Source organism: Lepidothrix coronata, unplaced genomic scaffold, assembly GCF_001604755.1.
Source record: "Lepidothrix coronata isolate B3197 unplaced genomic scaffold, Lepidothrix_coronata-1.0 Scaffold200, whole genome shotgun sequence".
In the NCBI taxonomy this organism is placed as follows: domain Eukaryota; kingdom Metazoa; phylum Chordata; class Aves; order Passeriformes; family Pipridae; genus Lepidothrix; species Lepidothrix coronata.
This window is the reverse complement of record NW_016690380.1, coordinates 256,512-281,542: the sequence shown is the minus strand read 5'-3', so window position 1 is coordinate 281,542 and position 25,031 is coordinate 256,512. Positions and strand designations below refer to the sequence as shown.

Genomic DNA, 25,031 nt, shown 5'->3' with positions numbered 1-25,031 from the left:
TTTTTAAATCTATTTCCTTGAAGAGGAAAATACCGATTCCAGCATAAATTCTGTCCAGGAAACACCTGTGCTTTTATTTTATATATTTTGGACATTTTATATATTCTGTCCAGCACGCTGTGTTAGCCTGATCCATGAATAAGAAATCCATTAGTCTTCCCAGGAGACTGAAGTATTCAAAAGTTAGAGAGAATAAACTTTTTAAAATCTGACAACTGGCAGAGCTGCTCTGGACCAAGGACCCCCAGGGTGATGCCTGTTCTTTTCCACACTTCCACCTGAAGTTTCTTAATTTCTAAGTTATATTGTTACATATATCTCTAAGTAATATTGTTATACTGAGATACTCTCCCCACAGTGGAACCTGCTATTTCAACTAATCCTTCAGAGCTGTTTGCAATTACAGATCTGTCAGTACAGGACCTATCCCTAATCAGTGTTTTGATTGCATCATCCATATTCCCAAATCCTCTCACGATACTCAACCACCTGTGTGTTTCCACCCTCACCTCCAAAGCCCATGAAGACCAAAAATTCCATCAGCATCAAGGCAGAACTTGAAACCCAGAGCCCATGAGGTGTCAGATATTCCCCACTCACTGGGGCATTTCAGCCCTAAAATTCCTCTCCAGTCCCAAACATGCTGCAAAGCACAAGACAGAGCATTCCAGCCCATTGCAATGTCCCAGACAGAGAAATGCTCCCAGAGCAACCCCACCACAACCACTTGAGCAACAAAGGAGTCCGTGTGCTTTCTCTTACATCTGACATCTCATCAAGGGCTCTCATCCATGTTTTTTCATGACCTCCTGCATCCATGAGGTTTTCATGCCCCAGTCCCAACCCCCTCAGCTGGGGTAGCTGTGCTGGATGTTTAACCCCTGTGCTGGAGGTTTAACCCCTGTGCCACTCTCCTGGATGGAAAGTGCATTCAGCAGCTGCCCAAAGTGCATTATCAGCCCATCAACCACAACACTGGCTGCACTGTGGTGCCTTTTGGGGTGGTTTAACCCCAGCAGCCCCCAAGCCCTCACAGCCATTCTCTCACTCACTGGGATCAGGAGAGAATTGCAAGGCTGAAAAGCCGGAAAACTTGTGGCTTGGGATAAAGACAATTTAATGTGGAGCAAAAGCTGTGTGCACAAGCAAAGCAAAACAAGGAATTCATTCCCTGCTTTCCATGGTTGGGCAGGTGTTTCAGCACCTCCAGGAGAGCAGGGCCCCATCCCATGGAACAGTGACTTGGGAAGACAAACTCCATCACTCCAAACTTCCTCCCTTCCTCCTCCTTCCCCCACTTCACACACTGAGCACGATGTCCCATGGTCTGGAATATCCCTGTGGTCAGCTGGGGCCCCCTGTCCTGGCTGTGTCCCCTCTCAGCCTCCCACACACCCCACCCCTCCCCAGCAGGGCCCTACACGGGGCAGGAAAGGCCTTGGCTCTGCTCAGGAATAACAAGAACACCTCTATATCATCAACACAAACCCAAACACAGCCCCACACCAGCCACTGGGAAGAAAAGAACCTCCAGCCCAGCCCAGCACACCTTTACAGATGCAGACAATGCTTTAGTACTTTAATATGTCCATTTATTAAACAGGAAGTCCTTCACAAATGATTCCATACTATATTGATTGGGCTAAGTGTTAGAAAACTACCATTTTCCCTACATACAAAAATACAGACTTTTACCACTATGAAGAATGATCAGAAGAGTACCGTGAAAACCCAAATCTTCCAAGACCAGAAAGAAAAGACAGAAAGACAACTAAAAAAAAAAATTTACAAAAAGTATTGTGCCCATATACAAAAGACTGGGAAACCAAAATGACATTTAAAACTGATAAATACACCATTTAAATTATGCTATAACAGAATGGATTTTAAAAACAGGACTGCTTTCTGTATTGCAAGACATTACAATTCTCCAGCTCGTGTTTTTCATTAGCAGACACCAACAGAAAGAAACACCAACAGACTGAAAAATTGTTACTGGCATAGGAACAAGGTGGAGGTTCTGTTTTCCTGTATTGAGATTGGTCAAGCATCAAGAGAACAACTTTCACACACAGAGCTGGAAGATGCTGCACTTCCACTGGGCACAGAGGGCACAGCTGGAGGCACCACTGTGACAAACAGCTGCTTCACCAACTGGCCAAGTGCTCCTGGAGAACCTCCAGAACTCACCAAAGCAGTGGGAAACCCCCCAGGGCTGTAAATTGTCCCTGTGTGAACATGTGCTAACCTGTGATATCCTGAAGTCCTCGCTCAGGACTTGGTGAGAAAGGGACCCCTGAGCTGCAGCCCCCGAGGCCAAGGGGACCTGCCCAGGGCCAGACACCAGGCAGTGCTGCACGTGCACCCAGATGTGCAGGGAGAGCTGCTGGGACTCCACAGGACAGGTTTTACTGCCACAGCAAAGCACCAAGGGTGTTACACAGCACATCGTGCTCACATGGGAACAGGAACTGCATCCCCTTTGCTCAGGCCAGAAAGTGGAACCTGCTGTCTCAGCTAATCCTTCCGAGCTGTTTGCAATTACAGATCTGTCAGGACAGGACCTACAGCCCTGGCATAACCTTTTGGTCAGGCCTGGATGCTCCTCAGGTGCCATAAACCATGACTTGATAGCAGAAGGAGAATGTTTAGGCTGGGCCTGCAGTGTTTCTGCAGAGGACCCAGAATCAGTCCCAGGGACGGAGACTTCCCACACCGAGCATCTCTCCCAAGCCTCAAGGACAGAATTTGGAGCACCTTCCACCTCCAGCAGCCACGTGCTTGATCTCCATCCCCAGTGCAGCTGAGGGCAGGGCAGGGCAAAGGGACACCCTGGGATCAGATTCCCTGGGAGTGCCCACGGGGAAGGGACGAGCAGCAGCCACGGACTGGGGGTGGTGGGAACAAAGCACAGGGAAGGCAGAGATGCATCAGGGACCCATGGTACAAAAATAGTGCTGACTGGTTTAATAAATTTACATCTCTATTTCTGTGAGTGACAAGTGTTCACACCAGACACGGAAGGCACCCCAGGTGAAGCAGTTTTTCGGTATTTGTTTACAATTCTGTGAAAAGACGTACAAAGTGTCAACTTTCAAATCAAAATCGAGCGTTATAATGAGAAATAAATACATACTTTACTATTTTATTGTGGGTTCCTGAACCCTTACAAACTTCAACATATACAAATAGTTTCAAAATGACACTAACACAGAAGAGAGTAAGTCTAGACAGATATAATGATCAGCTAAGTCATTCGTTATGTCATAAATGTTGTGCCTAAAGTACAGAAATCATTTTAAAATGCAATCGATTGGCCACAATATATAAATCAAAATATTTCCTTACTCCAGAACTGTGATGAATGAGTTAAAGCTGGATGATCTGTAGTGCTAAGGTACACTCTCCCTCCACAATATCCAACAAGTAGAAACCAGTAAACATTCAAGATTAAAGTATAAACAGTAGAAAAATGAAGGTAGCAATTGTTGTAATAAAAGGGTGCCAGAACCACTTAAACCAGTAGACATCAGGACAGATGTAACATTACTAAAAGTATTTAGACAGTACTACTTTTGGGATTAAAAGGTTACCAAAAGTGGTAAATCAGCCTAGTTCAGAGAGGGTGTTTTCTTTCAAACACATGAAGGTTTTAATTAAATATGTCTATTGAGACATTTGTCCAAAACAATACAATACCCTGAAATTTCCTGTACTCCACACAATAGCCTGGGACAGTCAGAAGAGGCAGATGGTCATATTCCATTCTGTTACTCACATCCAGATGTTATTAAAACAGCTGTAGGGACCAGCCCCAACCAAAAAATAAGAAACCCCCCACATACTCTGTTACTACAATCTGGCCACTGCTTTTTGAAATGCTCCTATGTCCTCATCCTGAATCCAAGAAATAGTTTCCATATCCTCCCATATATGCTAACTGGCTTTTTAAAGTTTCACCCATGAAGTCCATGGGTAAAAAAAAAAAAAAAAAAAACCAAAAAAACCCCCATAAAACCTTCATTGTAAACACAAAGCTCTACGTTATAAATATGTCAATCATGGTAACTATGTATATTGTATATAAAATTAAATATCTTCTGTTTGCCAAGTATAATTTAAAAAGGACTATCTGTGGCTAGTTATAAAAAAATATTTATTAACCCATAGAGATTAAAAGGCAATTTAACTAACTCATCTATCCAGCACATATGAAAGAGCTGTACTGGGATTCTGGATTTACCTAATCACATTCCTATGATAAATAGACAACTTTAATTTCTGGGCATATATAAGAACACTTTTGAAACCTGCATATCCCAAAAGAAAATGAGATTGTGTTGATTAAAGGCTATCAGAAATCACAGTGTAAGCAGATTTTTTAAAGATTATTTTTACCATACAATGGTTAAATTATAGACAGATTTAAAAAAGACAACACAAAAAAAAAAAAGAACCAAAACAAGGAAACCCTTTCAGGTTGGCAGCACCACTCTGACTTGGTCAAACAGATCTATCAAGGTGGCCAAGATGCTAAGAGGGAAAATGATATACCAGGAAAAAACTCAGAGATTTCCTGAGTATTTGGTTAAAATGAATTTATACAAAACCACAGAGAGGAATACGGCATCATTTCTACAAAGTACTTTCAAACATCCCTCTGATTTTTGTACTGATTTCAGTACCATTTTTAAATTAAAATCCATGCCCAGGACACCTCTGTCTGCTCAGACAGAGCCCTCCTGAGCAAACACCTCTGATCCAAGGTCTGCCTCTCCTTTAAGAACTGCAGAAGCATCTTTCCTTCTGCTGCTGGGATTTTTATTGTTCAAATATCACTTTGAAAGGACTGGATTGCTAAGAGTCATTCTCATATCTCATATTCCCAATCAGATGGTCCCTACCTTTTCATTTACCCTAAATACCTGCTGAGGATGTTTGGCTCCAGAGCTTCCAGCACAAGAACTGTTCTTTATACTCTTTCATGCACAAAGCTGTTCAGTGTCTCAGCTGAGCAGGACACAGGATATTATTTTCTACACTATCTGAATTGCTATTAAGTTTGGGTTTGGTTTTTAATTATGCCCTAAAAACTTCCTTATTTTAGATTTTTGGTGAGAGTTTTTCCTCACAAAAGAAAACAAGAAGAAATGTTTACAAAGTTCTCATGAGACAAGAAAACAACAGACATAGAACAAGACTAAGGAAGAGGGGGAAAAGGTTGCATCAATAAAACCACATATTGGGTAAGCATTTGCTGTGCCTGCACATGCCCTAAATAGCACAGAGGTGACAAATACCAAATTCATGTAGGGACATTAAAGTTCATGAAAAACTAGTGGTTCATTCCCTCCTAACAGTCCCAATGCAGCCTGGAGCTCTTCAGTTCTGCTGCTGGGATCCACAGCATGGCAAGAACCCCAAGTGTTAGGAAGGGACAACAGTCATGAAAGAAAGAAAACTAAACAATTATCTTAGGGAAGAGTGGAAACTTTCCCTTCCTCTGTGGAATCAACAACGAAACACAGACAAAGGGAAGAACTCTGAGATGCACAGGGCAACACAGGGGACAGAGCCTGGGAAGCAGCACCACACACTGATCCTTTCACTGAAATGCTTTGGAAGAGGCATCTTACAGGTGAAGGATGAGGAGTTGCTTCCAAGGCACAGAGCACTGCTGCTGCTGTGCTTCCCAACACAGAGCCCAGGATGAAACACAGACATGGGAGCTCTGGAGCTGGGACCTTGTCTCACAAAAAAGGCAGAGAGAGAATCTTTAATTCTCTCAACCTCTAAGTGTGTGGCTTCTACCAGAAGTCCTAAACACATGGAGAACACCAGCTCCCTTCCACAATCCCACGGGAATGGAGAACACTTCCCCAGCACAGCCAGCCTCACAAACCAGCAGGAAAGGAAAGAGCCCCAGAGTCACAGGGATGGGGACACTGGGTGCTGCTCCTCCTGACACAGACCCTGCCCAGAGCAACGACAAGGCTGAACAGGAATTGTTATGAAAGCATTGGATCCATGAGGCACCAATGTACAAATCCAGGGAACACGGGGGCAGGAGGAAGGAATCAGCTTTGCTGAGACTCTTCCCTCAGCTCCTGCCTGTGGTTCAGGAATTCCTGGTGCAGCCTTTGCACAGCACAAGGACGTGTGACACACAGCTGAGCCTGACAGAGCTGAGCTGAACACAGAGCAGGAAAGTACAGATTCCTGCAATGCTGTACAACCATTCCTAGGCTCTTGCTCCAGTCAGATCCTATTGTTTAATATTCTGATATCTGTGCATAGGTGGCAAAATTCCCAGTCAGTTCTACACCCAGAAATACAGAGATTCCCTGTCTGAGGGCTGGGTTGGACCAAAGAGGACTGATCTGAACCGCTACAGTCTCAAGCAGCCCGTTCCTACAAGGTTCAACTGTTTAGCTCTGATTTAGTTCTATTTACAGTGGGTTTTGAGTCCCTTTATGGAGATAAACAGCACTTTTAAGGATTAAAAAAATCTATCCCTCTGTGCTAGCAATTATAAGCAAGACTAACTGGCTGAGAGAAGCAATTTAATGTCACTTTTCTAAACAAGTTAAAAAAAAATTAAAACTTTCTATCCTATTTTCTTCTCATAAGATTTTTTGTGATGACTGCAGTTTGGACAACAGTCTTAAAATAGTACCTCTGTGTAAAATTAAGTCAGGGAGGAATGAACCATGTATACATCAAATGATCCTAATATTTCAAATTTAGTTGTCTCTCACAGCTATTTTATTTCCCTTCTATATAATCCAAATAGAAAATAATGTCTCTGCAGAGTAATAAGTGCTTAAGATCTTCTAGAAAGTATATTCTGTACAATACTAAAATCATCTTTGGTCCCAAATATAAAGAAATTACAGATTTACAGTTGCTTTTGTTTTACAAAGTGAATCAGTAATTTTAAAATTAATGCTCTGCTAAGCTCAAGTCATGATGGAAATAATGGCATTTTCAGCTGAAGAAAACATGTAAAAGCCCTCAAAGCCATTCCAGTATATTATAATAGGTGCCCAAGGATTACACTTTATTGGAAGTGTAACTGTACCACTCCTGCACTTGTCACTGCAGCTAAAAGGTAACTGTGACCTCACTCCAAGGAAAACTCAGTGAAGTCATCCCTTTTCTAGGCAAGGAAACGTGCAGGGATTTGAAAGACACCAAATTCCTAAATTTATAGAGGGACAAGGCCTCCCACAGCTCTGCCACAACCAGGATGAGCCCAGGGAGCACAGGGGGGGACCCAGGAATCCTCCATCCCATCACTGCCATCAGCCAGCAAAGGGACAAAAAGCCTTTGCCACACATCCCCCAACTTGTGTTCCTTGATTTCAGGTGGGAGTTCCACTCCAAACACATGGATTTTCTGGAGAACGATATTTTGTATTTAGTAGGTGGTTTGGGTTCACTTTTGGATTTGGTGGGGGATGTTTTGGGTTGTTTTTTTTTGTTTTGTTTGGGGTTTTTTACAGTCCTTATACAAACTGCTTTAATGCCAGTTTACAATTCCAGTCCAGGTATGCTTGTGCTACTTTTAAAAAGGTTCTTTAGGTTTTTTACTGCCAGTTATTAAAAATTGACCAAATCTCTACACACAAACTCTCTACAAAAGTATCTCCAAGCTCTCCTTGCAAACTGTGCCAGGCAGTGCTGACAAACACAGGGCTGGAACAACTCCACTGGCAATAACAAACTCTTACCACTGAACATGGAACTGTCATTTCCTGCTCAAGGAATGCACAGCAACCCTGGTGAGACACCCCCACAATAAAATGCCTCTGTTCTAAACCCAGCACCAGGCTTACAGGATTCAATCTTCTTTTGAACTGACCCCTTTGGCATTAACTTCCAACAAAGCACAATAAAATGTTACTACAGAACTGATAAACCACTGCTCACTAAGAAAATACAAATTTTCTTTAAAACCATCAGTAACTCTGAATTTTAATCTCCATCTTAGCCACCCAAGTGAAATGTATTGCAGATGTCAGTGCACTGAAAATTCAAAGACATCACCTCTGTCACCTTTTTTCCCCACACATCAAGATAAATCTCTGCTCTCAATTTGAACACTGCAGAATTAGGGTCACACCTGTCCCTACCCCAGTTCCCTCCAGCATTAAAAATCCCAGGCACCTCTACTGATCTCCTGGTTGGTGTAACCTGGTTTTCATGGTTAAAACACAACCTATTTCTTAAGGCTCCAGGTACCTGCAGAGTACAGCTACATCAGAACACAGATTCAGGCATACATGGCAGACAGTCACTCAGTCCCACTAATCCCATGGATTTTCATATTCCTCACACCAGAAAGGAATTCAGCTCCAGACATCTCCTCCCCCACAATGTCTTCATGTGACATGCAGGCAGGCAAATGCCAAATAATGAATTACACAGACAAAAACACCAAGCAAAGAAACAGAAAAATATCAAGAGACGTCTTCCTAATAATATTACAGTATTATTAGGAACAGAATTTGAGGTTTAAGTAAAGAAAAATGTAATTCATTCACTGGAAGTACAATCAAAATAAGAAAATTTCAGTTAGGTAAAACTATTTCTAAACAAATCAATACAACCATATTATCTTCCAATTAGCTAAATTCATTTTCCAAAGAAACATTTTGGGGAAAAATCTGCAGAAACATCTACTTCAAAAAAAATGAAATCAGGTTTACCTACTACCAATGGTTTTAATTTTAGAACCACCATCCTTCCAAAAAGAAATATTTCTCTTACATGAATCACGACTTTGCAACCTTAGAAACACTTTATAAGCACATAATTTTTTGCTAGTTCTTGCTTACCCTGGGCTTGAAGAGAAAGCAAGTTCTCTAGCAAGAACTTCTAGAAATGTTGAACCTTAAAATAAAAAAAAAAAAAGGGGGAAAAAAAAAAAAAAAAGCCATAGCTGGAATTAAGTCTATTGGATGACAACCCTTTCTTTCTCTACTGTGTCCTTCAAACCCCTTTTCTCCACCTGTCTCCCATTTTGGAATGAAAAAGAGAACATATCCCACCATTAGCACAGAACCACCTCCTTGCACTGGTGCATCCCAAGGACCCCCAGCAACTGCACACGAGTTCAGAGCTGGCCAGGGGCACACAGGAACTGCAGTGGGCACAGGACCCACCCCAAACACACAGGAACTGCAGTGGGCACAGGACCCACCCCAAACACCAGGAATGCTTTCCAGCTCCTCCAGCCGAGTGTGCCACGGGAGCTCCTGCGGATGGGGCTCTGTGGGGATGGGCAGACACAGTTTGCTGGACAGGGGACGTGGCTGAAGTTATTGCTGTTTGCCCCTCACCTCCTCCTGGGGGTATGAAATCACTTCTGGTGGGTTCCTCTCCCGTGTGAGCCAAGCCAGGCGTGCTGGGGGTGCTGGTCCCGAGTGTTTGCGGCAGACGAAGAACACGGAGCTCCAGAGAGGGAAGGAAACCACTGTGCAGTCAATCCAGAACAGTAACATACTTCAAAACATATATATAAAATATATTATATAAGCTATATAATATATGCATATACATATGTAGAGATCTTGAACGGATCTTCCTTTTGAATGACCATTTCCTGCCTCCAGCCAACAGCTCCTGACCCGACGGCACACACACAGGGCTGGGCATCCTCTGCCACCCTCTGATCTTCCTTTTCCTCCGTAAATACAGAAAAAACCCTTATTCCATGAGGGAGTCAAGCACTTGTTTTCCCTTTGCAGCCCCCCTGGAAGGTCTGTCACGCGTCCAGGCGCTGGATCTCCGGGCGATGAACGACCTCCCTGGACTCTGTCCGAGCACGGATGTAGTCGCTGGTCTGTCGGCTGCTCTGCTGCCTGTTCACTCGCCACTTCCTAACAGCCAGGAACGTGTTCACAGCATACACTGCCATTGCCAGGAAACCAAACACCTACAGCAAGGACAAAGACTTGTCAAAGACGGTTTTTGAGAACAAGAAGAAAAGCAGTTTCCCAACCAAGTCCTCAGAAGTTTAGTTTTCTGCATTATTTGCACTGACAAATCATCACGGCCTGCAAAATTGATGCTTTTCTTCGTCAGTGAACTAGAGAATCTGCCAAAGTGACTAAGATCAAGGATCCCAGGAAACAAAGTTCCCTGACTACCAACATGACAATTAAATCCTGGAGGAAGACCCTCTTGTAAAGGAAGCAGCTCTTCATCCAACAGCTCATTCCTGAGGGTGCACAACAGTGAGGGAACGACAGGAGGTGACCAGTCCAGGCCACTGGCCTGGAGAAGGAGCTACTCTGCAGTTCTTCCTTTATGCTTCTGCAGAGCTGATGTATGATTTTCAAAACCAGGTTTGAAAAGGAAATTAAAAAGCTTGCCATCTCAAGCACAAAATTAACTTGCTTGAACTGACTGCTGTAGATTTAAAACCTTGAAGGGCTTCTATACTCACTCCACAAAACAAAAAATCATCTGTAGTGAGCAAATACTCAGCAAATTATGCGTAAACAACTGCAACTTCTTCTGAATTTTTGGGTCTATCTTTTCCATAGGCTTAAAAAACAGAGCAGGATCATCTAAGCTGGCTATAGAGAAAGAAGCAAGGCCAGTTCAACTGTAAAGTGTTCTCTGCAAGCCACTGTTCTGTTTGTTCTTGCCTCAAGCCTTAAGATAAACAGCTCAAAGGACGTTAATACTCTTAAAATAAGAATTATCTTATAGCAAACTGTAAAATTAGAAGTAAATTGTGATGGCAAAGGCAACAGGTGTATTCAATTAATGAGTAAAAGTTAATCTTTAGTTTTGATATGAGTTAGATATAAAGAAGTTCAAACTCTTACCACAGCAGCAATTTCTGCTCCAGTTTTATGGTTTAAAGCAGCAAGTACTACAGAGGCAATGAAAAAGAAGAAAGTGCTGAGTCCAGTGTTGACCAGATCCTAAAAAAATAAAATCATTAGCATTACTAAATGATGATTCTTGGCTTCCTTTTATTAGAAGTGACAACACAGAAGGGTAGAACAAGAACCAGAGCAATGCCTCCCCACTTTCTATGGAGTTGATCACTTGTACAAAAGAAGGGCAAGATTACTGCCCAGGATCAGTGTGCACTGGGCTGTGACCTGAGACACAAAGCAGCAGGGCAGCCTCTGCACACATCATTCCATCTCTGCTGGGTTCATACTAAAGGACTGGCAGCATAAAGACTGACTAAAGCTGTTCTACCTCAGCTGGCACTGAAGTAACCTGAATGTCAAACTTGAGCACTCCAGGAACTCCTGGTTCTCTCTCACATCAGCACTCAGGGGCTTTTCTACAAATTTTTGAGCCCTTCACTGTACAAACCTGCACACCCTGTGCCATTTCTATGAGTAACAGCTGCCTGTATTGTAAGAATACACAGATCTTTACTATTCACTGCCTAAAACTGATGTTTCAAGCAGACACTTTAGAACATATGCACAGCAACACATTCAGAAAACTCTTGTTTTGCTCCAAGCAGAGAAGAACAACTTGCTACACACAATTCAGTGCTCCACGTGCTGCACATGTCACTGGTGCTCAGGTGATTATGCCACCATGCCTTACATAAAACAGGCTCATTAACAGAAGGAAGAATTCTGAATGGCAGCTCTTAGCACAGTAATAATTATATCATACAAGACTTACCTGATCAGATTTGAGAAAAAAAAAATCAAGGGTTTAAGATAATAGCAGAAACACAGTGGAGATCCATTAGGGAATGTTCAGTGTGTTACTCAGGGCATCCTTCACAAGTTTAAAACATTTGGTCTGGATGGACACTGCACTATCTGCACACTGCCATTAAACTGGGAATACCACTCCCAAACCACAACACAGGACTACCATGGGAATGGAATAACAGGTGAGGTCGGGGTGGAGGAACCAAGAAATGGCAGTTCAGCACAAACATCCTGGAGGAACACGAAATCAGGGAGAAGTGAATATTATCAGAGCCAAAAGGGATGGAAAGAGAACCTGTACACAAGATTGCTGGGCAACTTACAGGCCTGAGTTAAAGAAAAAACCCAAACACACAACAAAACCACACTGAACATGCCAACTCCCACCATAAAATGAAAAAAATCACATTAATTACAATCCAAAGACAAACTGTTCTACTTGACTCCCTTCTCACACATGCAAGGTAGGTTCACTTCCTGATCCTGCTCCTTCACTTACTCATGGTTTTTTATCATTTTAGAAGTCAGGCCAGAAGACTGAAGACAGAAATCTAAACTTACTCCCTGGCTATGAATCCCATGGCTGTGTTCCAGTTACACAGCACAAAGCCTTGGAAAAGCCCAGTGTCAACCATCCACTCCCAAAACACCTGTTTTTCCAGCCATGATCAGACAATGCTTTAGAAAGTAAGTGCAAAACCTGCAAGTTCCTGGTGCTGTGTTATTCACAGAGAAAACCACTATTTGAGGGTACTGGCTCAGCAACTGCTGGTTATCAAAATTCAGTGTACCTGGGGAATGTGTGAGGCATCACTGGGGCCTGATCCTCACTAAAAGGGGGACTTTCCCAAGGAATCAGAGAGGAATCCCTGCTCATTGCTATTCCAACTCACATGTCCAGATGTCATGAGCCCAGCAAGACCCAACCTGTCTTATCAAACAGTAAAGAAACAAAAGCAAACTGAGGGTCTCAGAAACTCCAACCAACCTTTTATCCCTGTTCAAGCTCACTGAGACAGATGTTATCTAGCACTGAAGACACCAAACCAAATTAGAATCCTATCAACTGGTTATGGCACTTTTAATTATATAACTTCTTGTTTGCAGAGATAAAACCTTTACATAAACAGAGGCATTAGAAAACAAATGTCATTTCACAGTTTCTCCAAGTATCCCCTCTCCAGCTCTGAGCTGATGGCTCTAACTGTGCTCCTGCAGCTGCCAACAAGAGCTGTGGTTCTCATCTCACAAACCTTTTTTCCACTAGAGGGAAAGTCTCACTATACACAACAGATTCAGACTCAACAGTATTCAACGTTTCCATCAAGTCTCTATGTATGTCACCAAGAATTCTGAAACTAAATACTGAGGAGAGGGCAGCTGTGCTCTTCGATAATTAAAAATAATTAATTAGTTCAATTCAGTCAGGCTGTGTATTTTACAACCAAAGTACATTTGGCATCTGCAGGAAGGACCTACAGAATAAAATCCTACGAAAAAATACCTCAGAACTTAGTAATTACAGTAGGCAAGCATCTTGAGATGTGTTGCCATGACCAAAAAAGGGGGAAAAAAGCACTTTGTCCACTCCTTTGGAGTGACATGATCAGACACTCCTCATGACACGAGGAGTGTACAGTGGTAATCTCCCCTTTGCAAGGGATACTGGAATACTGAGTCCTGCTCCAGTATCCACAGTTTTAAAAGAATGTTGAAAAATTGGACAGAGTGCAGAGAAAAGCCACAGAAGTTATTCGAAAGGAGGAGAAAATTTCTCACAATTTCAAAAGAAAATATGTGAATGTTGAGTATTTGAATGTTAAAGGAAGAATCCAGTGTTCAAATAATCAAAAAATACGAGTTGTTTTCAAAGCTTAACATCAAACAGCACAACAAAATTAACAGCATAAAAAAATTAAGAGCTGCAAAGTTAAGGCACAAGTCATGTTCAAAATGAAGTGAGTTTTAATTTAAGGGAGCAAACCAACAGAACAAGTAGCCAAAGACGTGCTTAATATTCTATCTTTTCACTTCTAATCCAGACTGTGCTTTTTCAGAGCCACATTTTGGACTTCCTTAGTATCATATTTAAAGGCCAAGTGGATGACACATAATGCTGCATGATTTATGAGCTCAGATATGTTTATTAATTAACCCTAATGACCTCTAACTTTTTGAGTCTGTCGGCCTGATCACCTTTCCAAAGCATGAGCAAGATGATCAGGCCTCCCCACAACACAACACACATTGTGACCCATCTCCAGGCTACAAACTGACCTGAAGGCTTCTCTGAGAAGTCTGAGATACTGCAGAATATAAAATATATAAAATACTGAATATAAAATGCTTTTTCTAATGTACTTTGATATAAGTACATTAGAAACTTGTCATCATCACTGGCATTGTGTTTGATGGTACTTTTTACATAAGAATAAAGTTTGTCCTTGCAAAAAATTCAACAATGCAAATCTAAAGAACTGATCTTGAGGCTCCAATTTATTCATATCTGCAACTCCATTTTTCCTATTAAGGTCAAACCTTTTTAATGCAATTAACAACTGATTCACATTTGCACAATAAGGCTGGTTTCTTAAAAAGCTCAAACCACTACGATCTTTTATATCCACAGATCAGATTGTTTAGAGCTTGAGGAGCAATGACACTTACCAGCAACACTATCCTACAGATATATAATGGGAACATCACAGATGCAAATTTCAGGGGAGGTTTTTAATCCAAAATTTGAGCAGAAAGATAAGAAAAGTTAAAAAAAAACCCACAATGGTTTTGGACAAAGTCAGAGCAGAAACAAAAGAAAACAAACTACAGCAAGAATTCAAGAAGTAAAGGACACTCCTTTTTTCCACGTAAGAGAAAATGAACAATCGTGACAATAAGAAGAATAAACTAATTGAAAAAAGATGAGCTGTTTCAAATCTGGCCACGATGTAGCTGAAGTTCTTGCTATTATATTTATAGACAAAGTAAAACCACATCACAGAGGTAGAAGAATTTCTGCTGAAATTGCAGCAACCTCATGAGACAGTGTGCTGTGCCATGGAACACTGAGCAGAGCTGCCAGCCACAACACAATCAGACCCAGGAGCTGAATCAAAGCCACTCCAGGCTGCTCCTGCTCCCTTTCTCCTGTCCCAAATGATCTCAAAGGAACAACTCACTTGCAAGTCCCAGAATCACAGAATCACCGAGGCTGGAAAAGAGCTGGAGATCATCGAGTCCCATCTGAGTCATTCTGTCCACTCACCAAGGTCCTGTCAGGCCAAAGGAGGGATCCTCGGCCCTATATCTGGTGTCTGTCCCCCTCAGAAGGAGCACAAGGAGAGGAGATGTCATCACTTGTGGATGAAGATGGGCTGATGCCAAGGTAAGTGTTTTATGCTAAAAAACAGGATGCTTTTGTTCTGCTGTAAAGGGGGAAAACTCCATTCTGTGAGTCTGTGGCCATCCTACATTCTTTCATTTTTAGGGATCTGGACAGCTTTGGTTCCTGATCAATGAGGATGGAAAAGAGGAATTGGTGCTAAGAACTTAACAGACCTGAAGAGCCTCATTAGGTAACTTATGAAACCCAAGGCACCTCAGCTTTGAAAGCTTCTGCTCAGCCTTCCAGGTTGGTGCTTCACCAGGAAGGGGCTCTGATGCTCAGAGGCTCCAGTAATACCCACATGCCTTTATCCACAGCTCCCCATGGCTTCACACACACAAACTTTTCAGAAACATTCAATAACAATGCATGCTCTGCCTTTGTATTCTGTATTTCGTGGTGAAATAAGCAACTGGGCACTATTTAAAAGGCAGAAAGTGCCATATTACAACTTGTACACAAAAGTATGTCATTTAAACTGGTGGCTGCTTTTGTCATTTGCCTTCTGAAATCCAAAAGTGTACATTTAGGTGGAGTTTAAAGCAGCTAAATCAATGTAATCTGGAAAAGAAGCCTGCACATTTCAGCAGCCTGATTGTGCCACAAAAGGTGTCCAGGTTATCTTCCACAGGAGAGCCCAAAGTAACATTTCCTTTTAGTTCTCTTTGGGTTTGGTGGTTTGTTTTTCAGTTGGCAGGGGAAGGAAGGGGGAGTGTGGTTATGAATTTTTAATATTTTTTTTTTGTACAATGCCCCTCATTTTTCCTCCAACCACTGCCTCACTTGCAAGGTTGGGGAACTTCCCCCTTGCTTCTATATGAAGTTATCAGGTTGAAGGTCACAAACACACCAATCAGTCCTCTAAACCAATCACTTCTGGTGAAACTCTCACAATTTTGCTCTGAAATCACATTATTAAACACTTTTTGAGTATTTTGCACTTCAATTAAAAATTTAAACATGGTTCCTCGAACAAAAATAAGTCCTAGGTAGAAAGAACCAAATTAACAGTATGAGCATGAATTCCCATCTCCTTTTTTCCTTATTTATTTAGGCTTACCCAGCTGTGGGAGCCTGTGTTAAAGCACAGTAATCCCGAGCAATAATCCAGAGGAAATTAATTTTGGCAATTTTTTAAAATTTATAAAATATGCATTTTTGTCCTCAATAAGTATTGCTATTTTGACAGCAGTAAACAGAGAGGTCAAGAGTGACTTACTTAATTTTTCATTCAACAGCTAAGCAAGCCAAAGCAAGTTGTTTTTTTCAAAACAGAAGGGGAAAAAAATAAACTAAAAATAAAAATCTAAATCCTGATTGTCCTGTGAAGGCCCATGAACTACAGCTTTGTGATTCCACCTTCCAGAGCCAAGGCTGGCAGGAGACACTTTGTCATTCTGGCACCACGGGGAATTCTCTGCCAACTCCTTCAAGTGTCAGTGCTTGCACACAAGGTTTCACTGCTGCAACAACAGCAAAAAACAACCCTGCAGAGATGATGAAATGGGTTCTGAGGCAGCACAAAACACCAGGACTGATCTGTGTGTTCCCATACACACACCTGGGTCCCTGTGCGTCCTCCCTGGCACTGAGTCCAGCCCAACGAGCCCAGTGGAACTCCGATTTTGTGCTGTGCCCACTTTAGGCCTCACTTTTGAGGCTGCTCTAGGCTGAAATGCTCTCTACATTCACACCAAATACACCACCAGAGTTCCAGTGAGTGCTTCAGAAAAAAAGAAAAATGAAAAAACAAAATTAAAAAATCAATGGTAAGAAATCTCTGGGAAGATGTTTTTTTTTCCCCTTACACTCAAATAGTTCATTGCACTGGCTGATCCTGCAGGGCCAGCTCGGCACACAGCTTGGCTGCCACTTCTTAAGCTCTCCCTGCAGATCAGATGAGATTCAAAGAGTGAATTTTAGAGAGAACAGATCATTTAGCCAAAGCCAAAATTACATCAAACGTTCAGTTTTTAGTTACTAGCTGAGTAACTGGTTAAGCAGGAGCCTCTGCTGTGCTGTGCTCTCCATTCCCCTGACCCCTGTCTCCCTGCAGAATAGGCTCCCTTTGAGCATCAAGGAAATGGAAATTTCCACTGACAGGTTCCCCAGCTTTTGCATTTTTGCATAACATTGACAGTGCTGCACAACACAGACAAGTGACTGTTCTTTCATCTTCCTGAACAAACCAGCCTCTTTCCAACATACCCAAGCAAGGTTCTTTTCTGGCCCCAGCATCTCCAGGTTTCTTGCATGTTTGCCTCAGGAAAACAGGAAAATCGCTGGCAAGTCTCTAATTAGGATCAAAACAATCTCTCTTCCCCAAATGGCTAAAAATATGTGTTTAAAAAAAAATAGCCTGTCTATTAGAGGATCATATACAGATCCATGTTTTCATTCCAACAGTGGGCATCAGGCAATATCCACAAGGCATCAGAAAGAATTCTAATTTTACTCAGCTTTTAAAGGAAACAATCCTGTGTTGGACAATGGCAGTTGATGGCCACATACTTTCTAATATGTAGGACCATTTGAAAGCAAATAGTTTCAAATGGTTCCTAGGAGTAAGTGCTGTTGCAAAAGAAATAAGTGTTCCTAAATTCAAGACTATTAAATTCCTTCAGGCACTGTAACAGCCTCTTCTCACACAGCTTCTAAAAGCAACATTTGAGACTTTCCATTACAAAGTCAAATATATTTTTAAAAGCATGTATGTTGATGAATTTATACACAAGCAGGAGTGACTTCCTCCTAAAGCATTCAAAGTCTTGTTCAGAAAGCAACTCCTGCAGTAACTGTGCCACAGACAGAGGTTGCAAATTTATAAAAGTAACCATCAAACACAGGAAAGGAATATATATTGCCAGAAGCAAATGTATGAATATAGGTCTAAATTGTAAAGAATAAAATGCCAAAATAAGTAAAAACAAACAAACAAAAAATCAGTCACAACCCTACATTCTTAAATTTCCTACTAACTTGGCCGAAGTGATCTCCCACAGCAGCCTTTGAGCTCACATTCCGTGTGTTCAACAGCAGAGCTGCTGCAGAATCACAGAATGGTCCTTAATCCTTCTGATTAATGAAGATATTCCTTCACTCTGGCAGAGTAACAGTCCTGTCACACAAGTGATTGTTAAATCAATAAGAAATACAGGAAGAAGGATGCTCTCATCAGTTACTGGAAGACACAAGCTTCCAGCTCCCTTCTCACTGCTGGTGGACAGCTTTGGTATCATGATGAAAGAAGCATTTCACCTTCACTAGTTCATAAAAGATTGAGACCTGCAAGACTGTGACAATTCCCTTCCACATCCGTGGATCTGGGAATATGAACTAAAGCAAAGGCCTTTGCAGTGTGTTCCATGTGCTCTTTGGGTTGAACTCTGACTGTGCTGCTTAGGCAGAGCATGACCACTGCCCAAAAACCAAAATACTCTTTTAAAACAAAGGGGGAAAAAAAGAAAAAGAAAAACTCCAACTGGTTGGATTTTTAAGCCCTCCTTTCCCTAAAAATCTCCTAACAGAGTGCTATGCAGAAACAGGTAACACCACCTCAAAGTGACAATTCTTGCCTCTCAAGTACCATCAGAAGTCAGAGAGGCTGGAAGGACCTAGCAGTGACACAAAGGGATCTGCTGCATCCTCTGAGGAGAGAGGCCCAGAGCTGCATTTAGGCTGCTGCACTCAAGGATGTCCCACACATTGCCAGATGTGCTGGGCAGTAACTGTGCCACAGGGATCCACAACAGAGCCACAGGTACAGCTACAGAACCGAGGGTGTGAGAAGTCACTGAACATCCAGAGACACAGCTCCAGCTCCTGCATGGACACCACACACCCCACCCCTGGGGGCACATCCAGAGACACAGCTCCAGCTCCTGCATGGACACCAGACACCCCACCCCTGGGGGCACATCCAGAGACACAGCTCCAGCTCCTGCAGGGACACCACACACACCACCCCTGAGGGCACTGAAAAGGTCTTGGTCAAACTCACTTTGCACATAAGCCAGGTATGTATTCCCTGTGGATCCACTCCCATCACACCAGCAAGAACAATATGGGTTTATGGACACTGCTGCACTCACACACACTTGTTCTGCTCCTGAAAATCCTACCAGCATGTCCAGAACTTTTGCCATAAAAGATGGTCTGCAGTAGCTGCTGTGATGCTCATGCACACCCAGGCTGGCAACAGAAACACAGAGCACCTCCTCCCTGCTGCTCTTCAGCTTGGCTGCAAAGGTCTGTGGTGCCAACAGAGGCAGAATGAAAACCAAAAGAACAAGGGCAAGACAACCCAGGAACATTCCAGGGGTTCCACTGGTTTTGCTTTGCAAGCCACCTGGATCTGCCCCACCTACAGCCCCAGCTACAGCTCTCAGTCCATCTGATCTATACACCAAGACTCTTAGGAGTTCATCAATAGATTATGCAGCCCTAGAGCACAAAGGATCATTTAATTTCACATTCCACTCTCATTTTAGACAAGTCATTCAGGCTTAGAAATGAAGCAAACTGCAACATTAATAAATTACATTAAAAAAATTAACCAAAAAAAAAAATCACACAGAAGCCTAAAAACGTCTGAGATGCTAACAGTATTTATATAATTACTGTTAGAAAATAAAACATTGGCACAACTGTATCTATACTGTCCAGAGAAGTTGATATATTGTCCTTGAAGCTGACAGATCTTTTGCTAGAGTGACTTAACATGTTGATTTTGTGACCTGTGTTTATGCAACCCAATCTGAAAGTTTAACTCCTAATACAGCATGAAAATAGAGACTTGTACAACAGGAATGTGCACTGCCAGCAGTTCTCCTCAGCCTCCTCAGATCTGAGAACACATTAGAGCATTGGCAGTCAATGTTTAATAGTCATGTGTGTAAGCAATTCAAAACACCTGATTTTCACAGAAAGCACATCATTTTATACACTCCTGCCCGATGATTGTATTAATCTGTGTAAGAAAATATATGTAGCACATTTGTCCTAATATAAAAAAACCCTAGGTTAAGAGAACAACAGGCTACTGTAAATACAGCATCTGTCAAAGTTAAATAACCACAGGCTGCATTTTTGTCCACTTCATCCACAAAGGGTAATTGCTGGCAGTTGCAGGAAGTTTTTCCTTCCAAAGAGAATCTACCAGAAGTCAATTTTAGTTCTATTTAGTGTAGTTTAATCTTGCTACATTTCAAAGCTCATGCTGCTGTTGGATTCAAAATAAATCTAAGTACAATGCATACTTTACTCAGCACAAAGGACACTCACACAACCTTAAGCAACAGCAAAAAGTAAAGTTCAAAGACCAAACAAGCCAGACTTGCAGCTATTTTTAACAGAGTGAAGTGGAGGAACTTACAGTGAGATTCCAGTTGATCTGTGGTATCCTCGTGTGAAGGTTTAGGCTGAACAAAAGCAGGAGAGCCCCGGTGACCACGAGGGCACTGCAGCTCACAAACTCAAAGAAGTACAGGCCCTCGCAGGGGGAGCATTCCATGATGGTCTCGATGCAGATGAACGCCGTCAGCGCCAAAACCTGGGAAGAAAAACAAGTGGAAAAAAAAATAAATAGATTTCCGCGTTTTGAAAGTAGCCACAAGTATTCCTGAAATTTCCATTGGGAACACGATCAGTTTGCACTCAGGAATGCGTGATTTTAGTTTACAACAGGGCACTGTCTAAGGAGCAGAAACAAAAGCAAATCAGTGCACGACTCTGTGGGTTTGTCCCGTTCAACAAAGGGCATTTTAGCAAAATTAACAAGGAGGCAAAACATCAAAATGGCCAAGACACCCCAAAAAGCAGGAAACTCCTTCAGGCCACTGGCTCAACGTGCAAACAGCACCTCAAACATTTTATTCCATTTTCCACTCGTGATATGCTGTTCCAGAACTGGAAGATGGAATGCATTTGTCTACTGGGCCAACCTCAAGCACAATTACATAATATCAATGTCATGTGATTGTGAAAGACATTTCCATGAAGACATTACTTATAATTCACAACCAGCTGAGATCTAAATCAATTCCAAATAGAACAGATTCAGGATCTCCGCCAGTCTCCAAAAATGCCTGCCTTTTTCAAGTTTATCATCATCAGTATGCTGTATTTCATATAAAAACATGTTTTATCATTCCCTTATACAACAATAAAACAAGCAGCTCACAGAGGAAGGAAAACCTCCTGGGGCTGCAAACACAAACATGTAACTGAGATAATGGTTGGTGACACTAAATTCAGGAGATATCTTGGCAGAGTTGACACATGCAGACTTTGACAAGACAAGAGTTTAATTCACCATTTAGGATAAAATGCAAACTCACTATACTTTAAAAAAGTCTGCCCAGTGGACAAAACTAAACTATATAAAAATAAAACCTCAATATGAGCTACCACTGAGAGCCACCCCAGAGACACCATTAGATCCCCCTGAGAGCACCACAGAGCACACAACTCACACAGTCTGGGTCAGAGTCCTGAAATACAACTGGGAAAGCAAAAACAGTGCCATGGATGGTTAGGGTTTATTGTTTGGGTTTGGGGTTTTTTTTCATTTTCCAGGGCAAGCAAAGAAGTCCTTAAGACTGTTTTGCTCTGGGTTTCAGGACAACCACTCCCACCCACCCACTTACATTTTTCAGAAAGAATTCTCTTCTTGCTCTGCCACAATATTCTAATGAGGCTGGAGAAGTCACTTCAATTTGAGGATGTGAAACAAAAGGAGATGGTTTCCTCAGAGCTAAATATTCCGCAATTTAAATGTTTTGTACAAATAAAAGTTTAAAAGATGATAAAAACCATAATAAAAATCAATTTCTGCTAAATCCTTCTTGGCCAATTTCAATGTATGCTTCATCCATTAGTTTGTCTTTGATTCCTACAACAAAACTAACAAAATGAAGATGGATTTTGAAAGAAGTTACAATTTTTGTCACCAACACCAACAGTAATTCTAATTAAAGCATAATATCCCTCCTGCTTCATTTGCCACATACAGTAGCAAATTTAAGTTGAAAAATGGATTAAAACAAAGCAAAACAATTTTAATAAGAAACCTCACACTTGGTTGGAAAGTCTCTCCTAGCTCACTGGGCACATGCTCATGAGGAGAGCACATGCCATACTAATTTCTGTCAGCTAACAGAGCAGGGCAATTCCCATCAAACAAATTCTGAATGTATACCCAGTGAGTAAACACTTCAGATTTTAATCTTTGACACTGAATAGCTCCAGAAAAAAAGATCATGCAGTGAAATGGAATATTCAGAAAAGCAGAATCAAAGTCAAAGTATGATTTCAGCAATGACACACATACAAAAAAACCTCCTGTTCAGAACACAGCCTGATTTTAAAGTATTAGCATGTAATAATATTAGCATGTAATTAGCATGTAATAATATTAGCATGTAATTAGCATGTCTGTGAACACAAGCCTCATGACTGAAGATGACACTGAATACAATTTTCAAAAGGTAAAGCTCTAAAAATCAATCTTAGCAGTTCCAAGCAGGATCAATGTCATGTATTAATGCTAAATATTAGCCAGCAAAACTTTAACTTTCAGATGTTCCAATATAATAAAGTCTCTATTTTTCTTGCCACTATTTTGGATCTATTATGACACTTGTAAACTTTTTATTCTTTTAGCAGAAATGTTTCTGCAATATTCACTAGAAATACTGTAGGACAAGACCCAACAATAGTAGGTTCATTATCTCAAAACATGAACAGCTCTGAATTGTGCTGCCAACACGAGGCTGTGTTGGCCAAAATCTCTGGCACCCCAGTGGCTGTGCTGGGCAGCTGGAACTCGGCACGTGGAGTCTCTGGTGTTCTGCTGATCAAAGTCCCACCCTGACTCTTCTCCACCCCAGACAGCACTGCTTCTTCAAGGCCAACACACCCATCGTGGCTATCAAAGCTCAAAAAAGATCAAAGGGTTTCTTGCATCCAGCATTAGAAACTAATTATGTGCTGAAGAGGCACTTGGAGCAATGAACTCTAATAATCATGTGATATTTACATATTCCCAGGCTCTGAATTAATAAACTCCAGAGCAATTCTACCTTTAGAGTTCATTTTATCCCTTAAGAAACTATAAACACATTTACCTGTGACACACCCTTGCTGGTTGTGTACACTTAGGTTTGACTTAATTAAACCACTTCTGATGGAAGTAAAGATGTGCCATCAGTTTAACCACATCCAGCAGCACCAGGGGACAGAGGTCTGGGGTCTGTTGCTCTGCTCAGCAGAGGCTGGAAGAAAACCTCAACTCTCCAGTGTCTGCTGGAGATCCTGGCTCCAAACAGAGGTTGTTCTGGAATATGCAGTGACTGACCCTGCACAGAACATTATCACCGAGGGCACTGGCACCTGAACACCTCCTGGCCGGGGGACAGGGAGGGGACAACACTCCCACACACACAGTTTGCTTCTAGCACTTCTGTACTTCAAGTAAGAGTCCAACTAAATGTGTTACTGTTTTTCTTGCAATAAAAATACATCTCACCCCTCTCAAAGATTATCCACCCTGCCAGTGCTACGGTGCTTTCTGTTACCTGCCCATTATTTGTCTGACAAAAAAGCTATGAAAAAAAATGAAATTCAAGTTAACCACTACATCAGAAAAAAGCCACCTTCTCACAGAAACTTCCCTTTTCCTAATCACAATAAAAATCCCAGTCTTCAATACAAAATCCTTTCTCTTTGAAACATCAGGATAATCTTGTTCTCCTACACATTTATGAACTTGCCAGCAGCAGCCTTCCAATTAACTACAAGTAATATGAATCTGCTATTAAAATATACCAGTTCCACTTTCACTGACCATTCCCTCAGAGATGAATCTAACTTTGTTTTTAATAAAGAAGTAAATCACCCTGAACACATGAAATGAAAGTGAAATACATGGAGTTGATTCTACAACCCCACAGCTTACTCAGAGAGCTACAACACTGAAGTGTTGTGTAAATGCTGCCACTTGAGCCAAAGCAGCTTGTCAAAGGTCACAGCCCAGCCAGTGAGCAAGTTCATTGAAAAAAAAAAAAAGAAAAAAAAAGAAAAAAACAATGTGTTAACATTTATTTTCTCGGTATTTTTAAATTTATGGAACAAGTCAATTATGAGACAGGGTACACAGATGAGGCAGTGAATTAACACAGTTCTGCCACCCAGATACCCCTTATGACACGGCCACAGCAGACTGAGGTTGCCCACTGCAGACACACCAAAATTCAGGCTAGGGCTCAGCTCCCCCATTCTGTTTTCTGAGGGATTTCAGTACAGATTCAGTGCTCATTTTCTCCTGTTCTCACACAGATCTTTGTAACTATAATGAAAACACCTTCTTTCTCCCCTATGTTTATCTCCACTCCCTGTCTGACCACCCATCAGTGCCCACCAAACAGACTCATCTACACACAGCTCACATCTCACCAAGGCTCAAAGAACTAAAAAGTCACTTCTCCAGAGCTTCCTACGCTCTTCCCTCTGCAACACCACACATCCAAGATAAAACTGGTGCCACGCTGGCTACACACACTGCCCTGGGAAGAGCAAGGGAGGACCAGGACCCTCCAGCCCCTGGGAAGCCCCCACGCTCCATCCAGAGTGGCACTGCCCCGGGTGACAGGCACAGAGCTACACCAGAGAGACCCCTCCACTGCTAAAGCTCTGCCCTTGCTTTGGAACACTCAAGAAACCAAGATCCAGGATCCTGTGTCTGCCTCCCACCACTGCAGTTCCAACACTAGCTAAAAAAATCAGAAAACCAAAGAAACAGCATCGTATCAGAGCACAGGCCTCAGCCAACAGAACGCTGGCATTTGTCCAACACAGGAGACAAACCCCCCACTTTCACATCACACGTCTTTTCATAGTTCAGAGTGACGAGATTTGACAAGTTTTTCCACAAGCAGAAGTTT

The 25,031-nt window shown here is 42.0% G+C and overlaps 1 protein-coding gene across 1 annotated transcript in view; it reads right to left on the bottom strand.

The window, feature by feature from the left end:
- Positions 1-1,570: 1,570 nt before the first annotated feature.
- Positions 1,571-25,031, bottom strand: part of CMTM4 (CKLF like MARVEL transmembrane domain containing 4) — a 37,274-nt gene continuing 13,813 nt past the window's right edge. The window contains exons 2-4 of the mRNA XM_017832283.1: positions 20,465-20,641; positions 10,842-10,940; positions 1,571-9,940 (exon numbers count right to left, since the gene is read on the bottom strand). Of these exons, the coding sequence (XP_017687772.1) occupies positions 9,770-9,940; positions 10,842-10,940; positions 20,465-20,641 (447 nt within the window). The 3' untranslated portion in view covers positions 1,571-9,769. The remainder of the gene's footprint in view (positions 9,941-10,841; positions 10,941-20,464; positions 20,642-25,031) is intronic.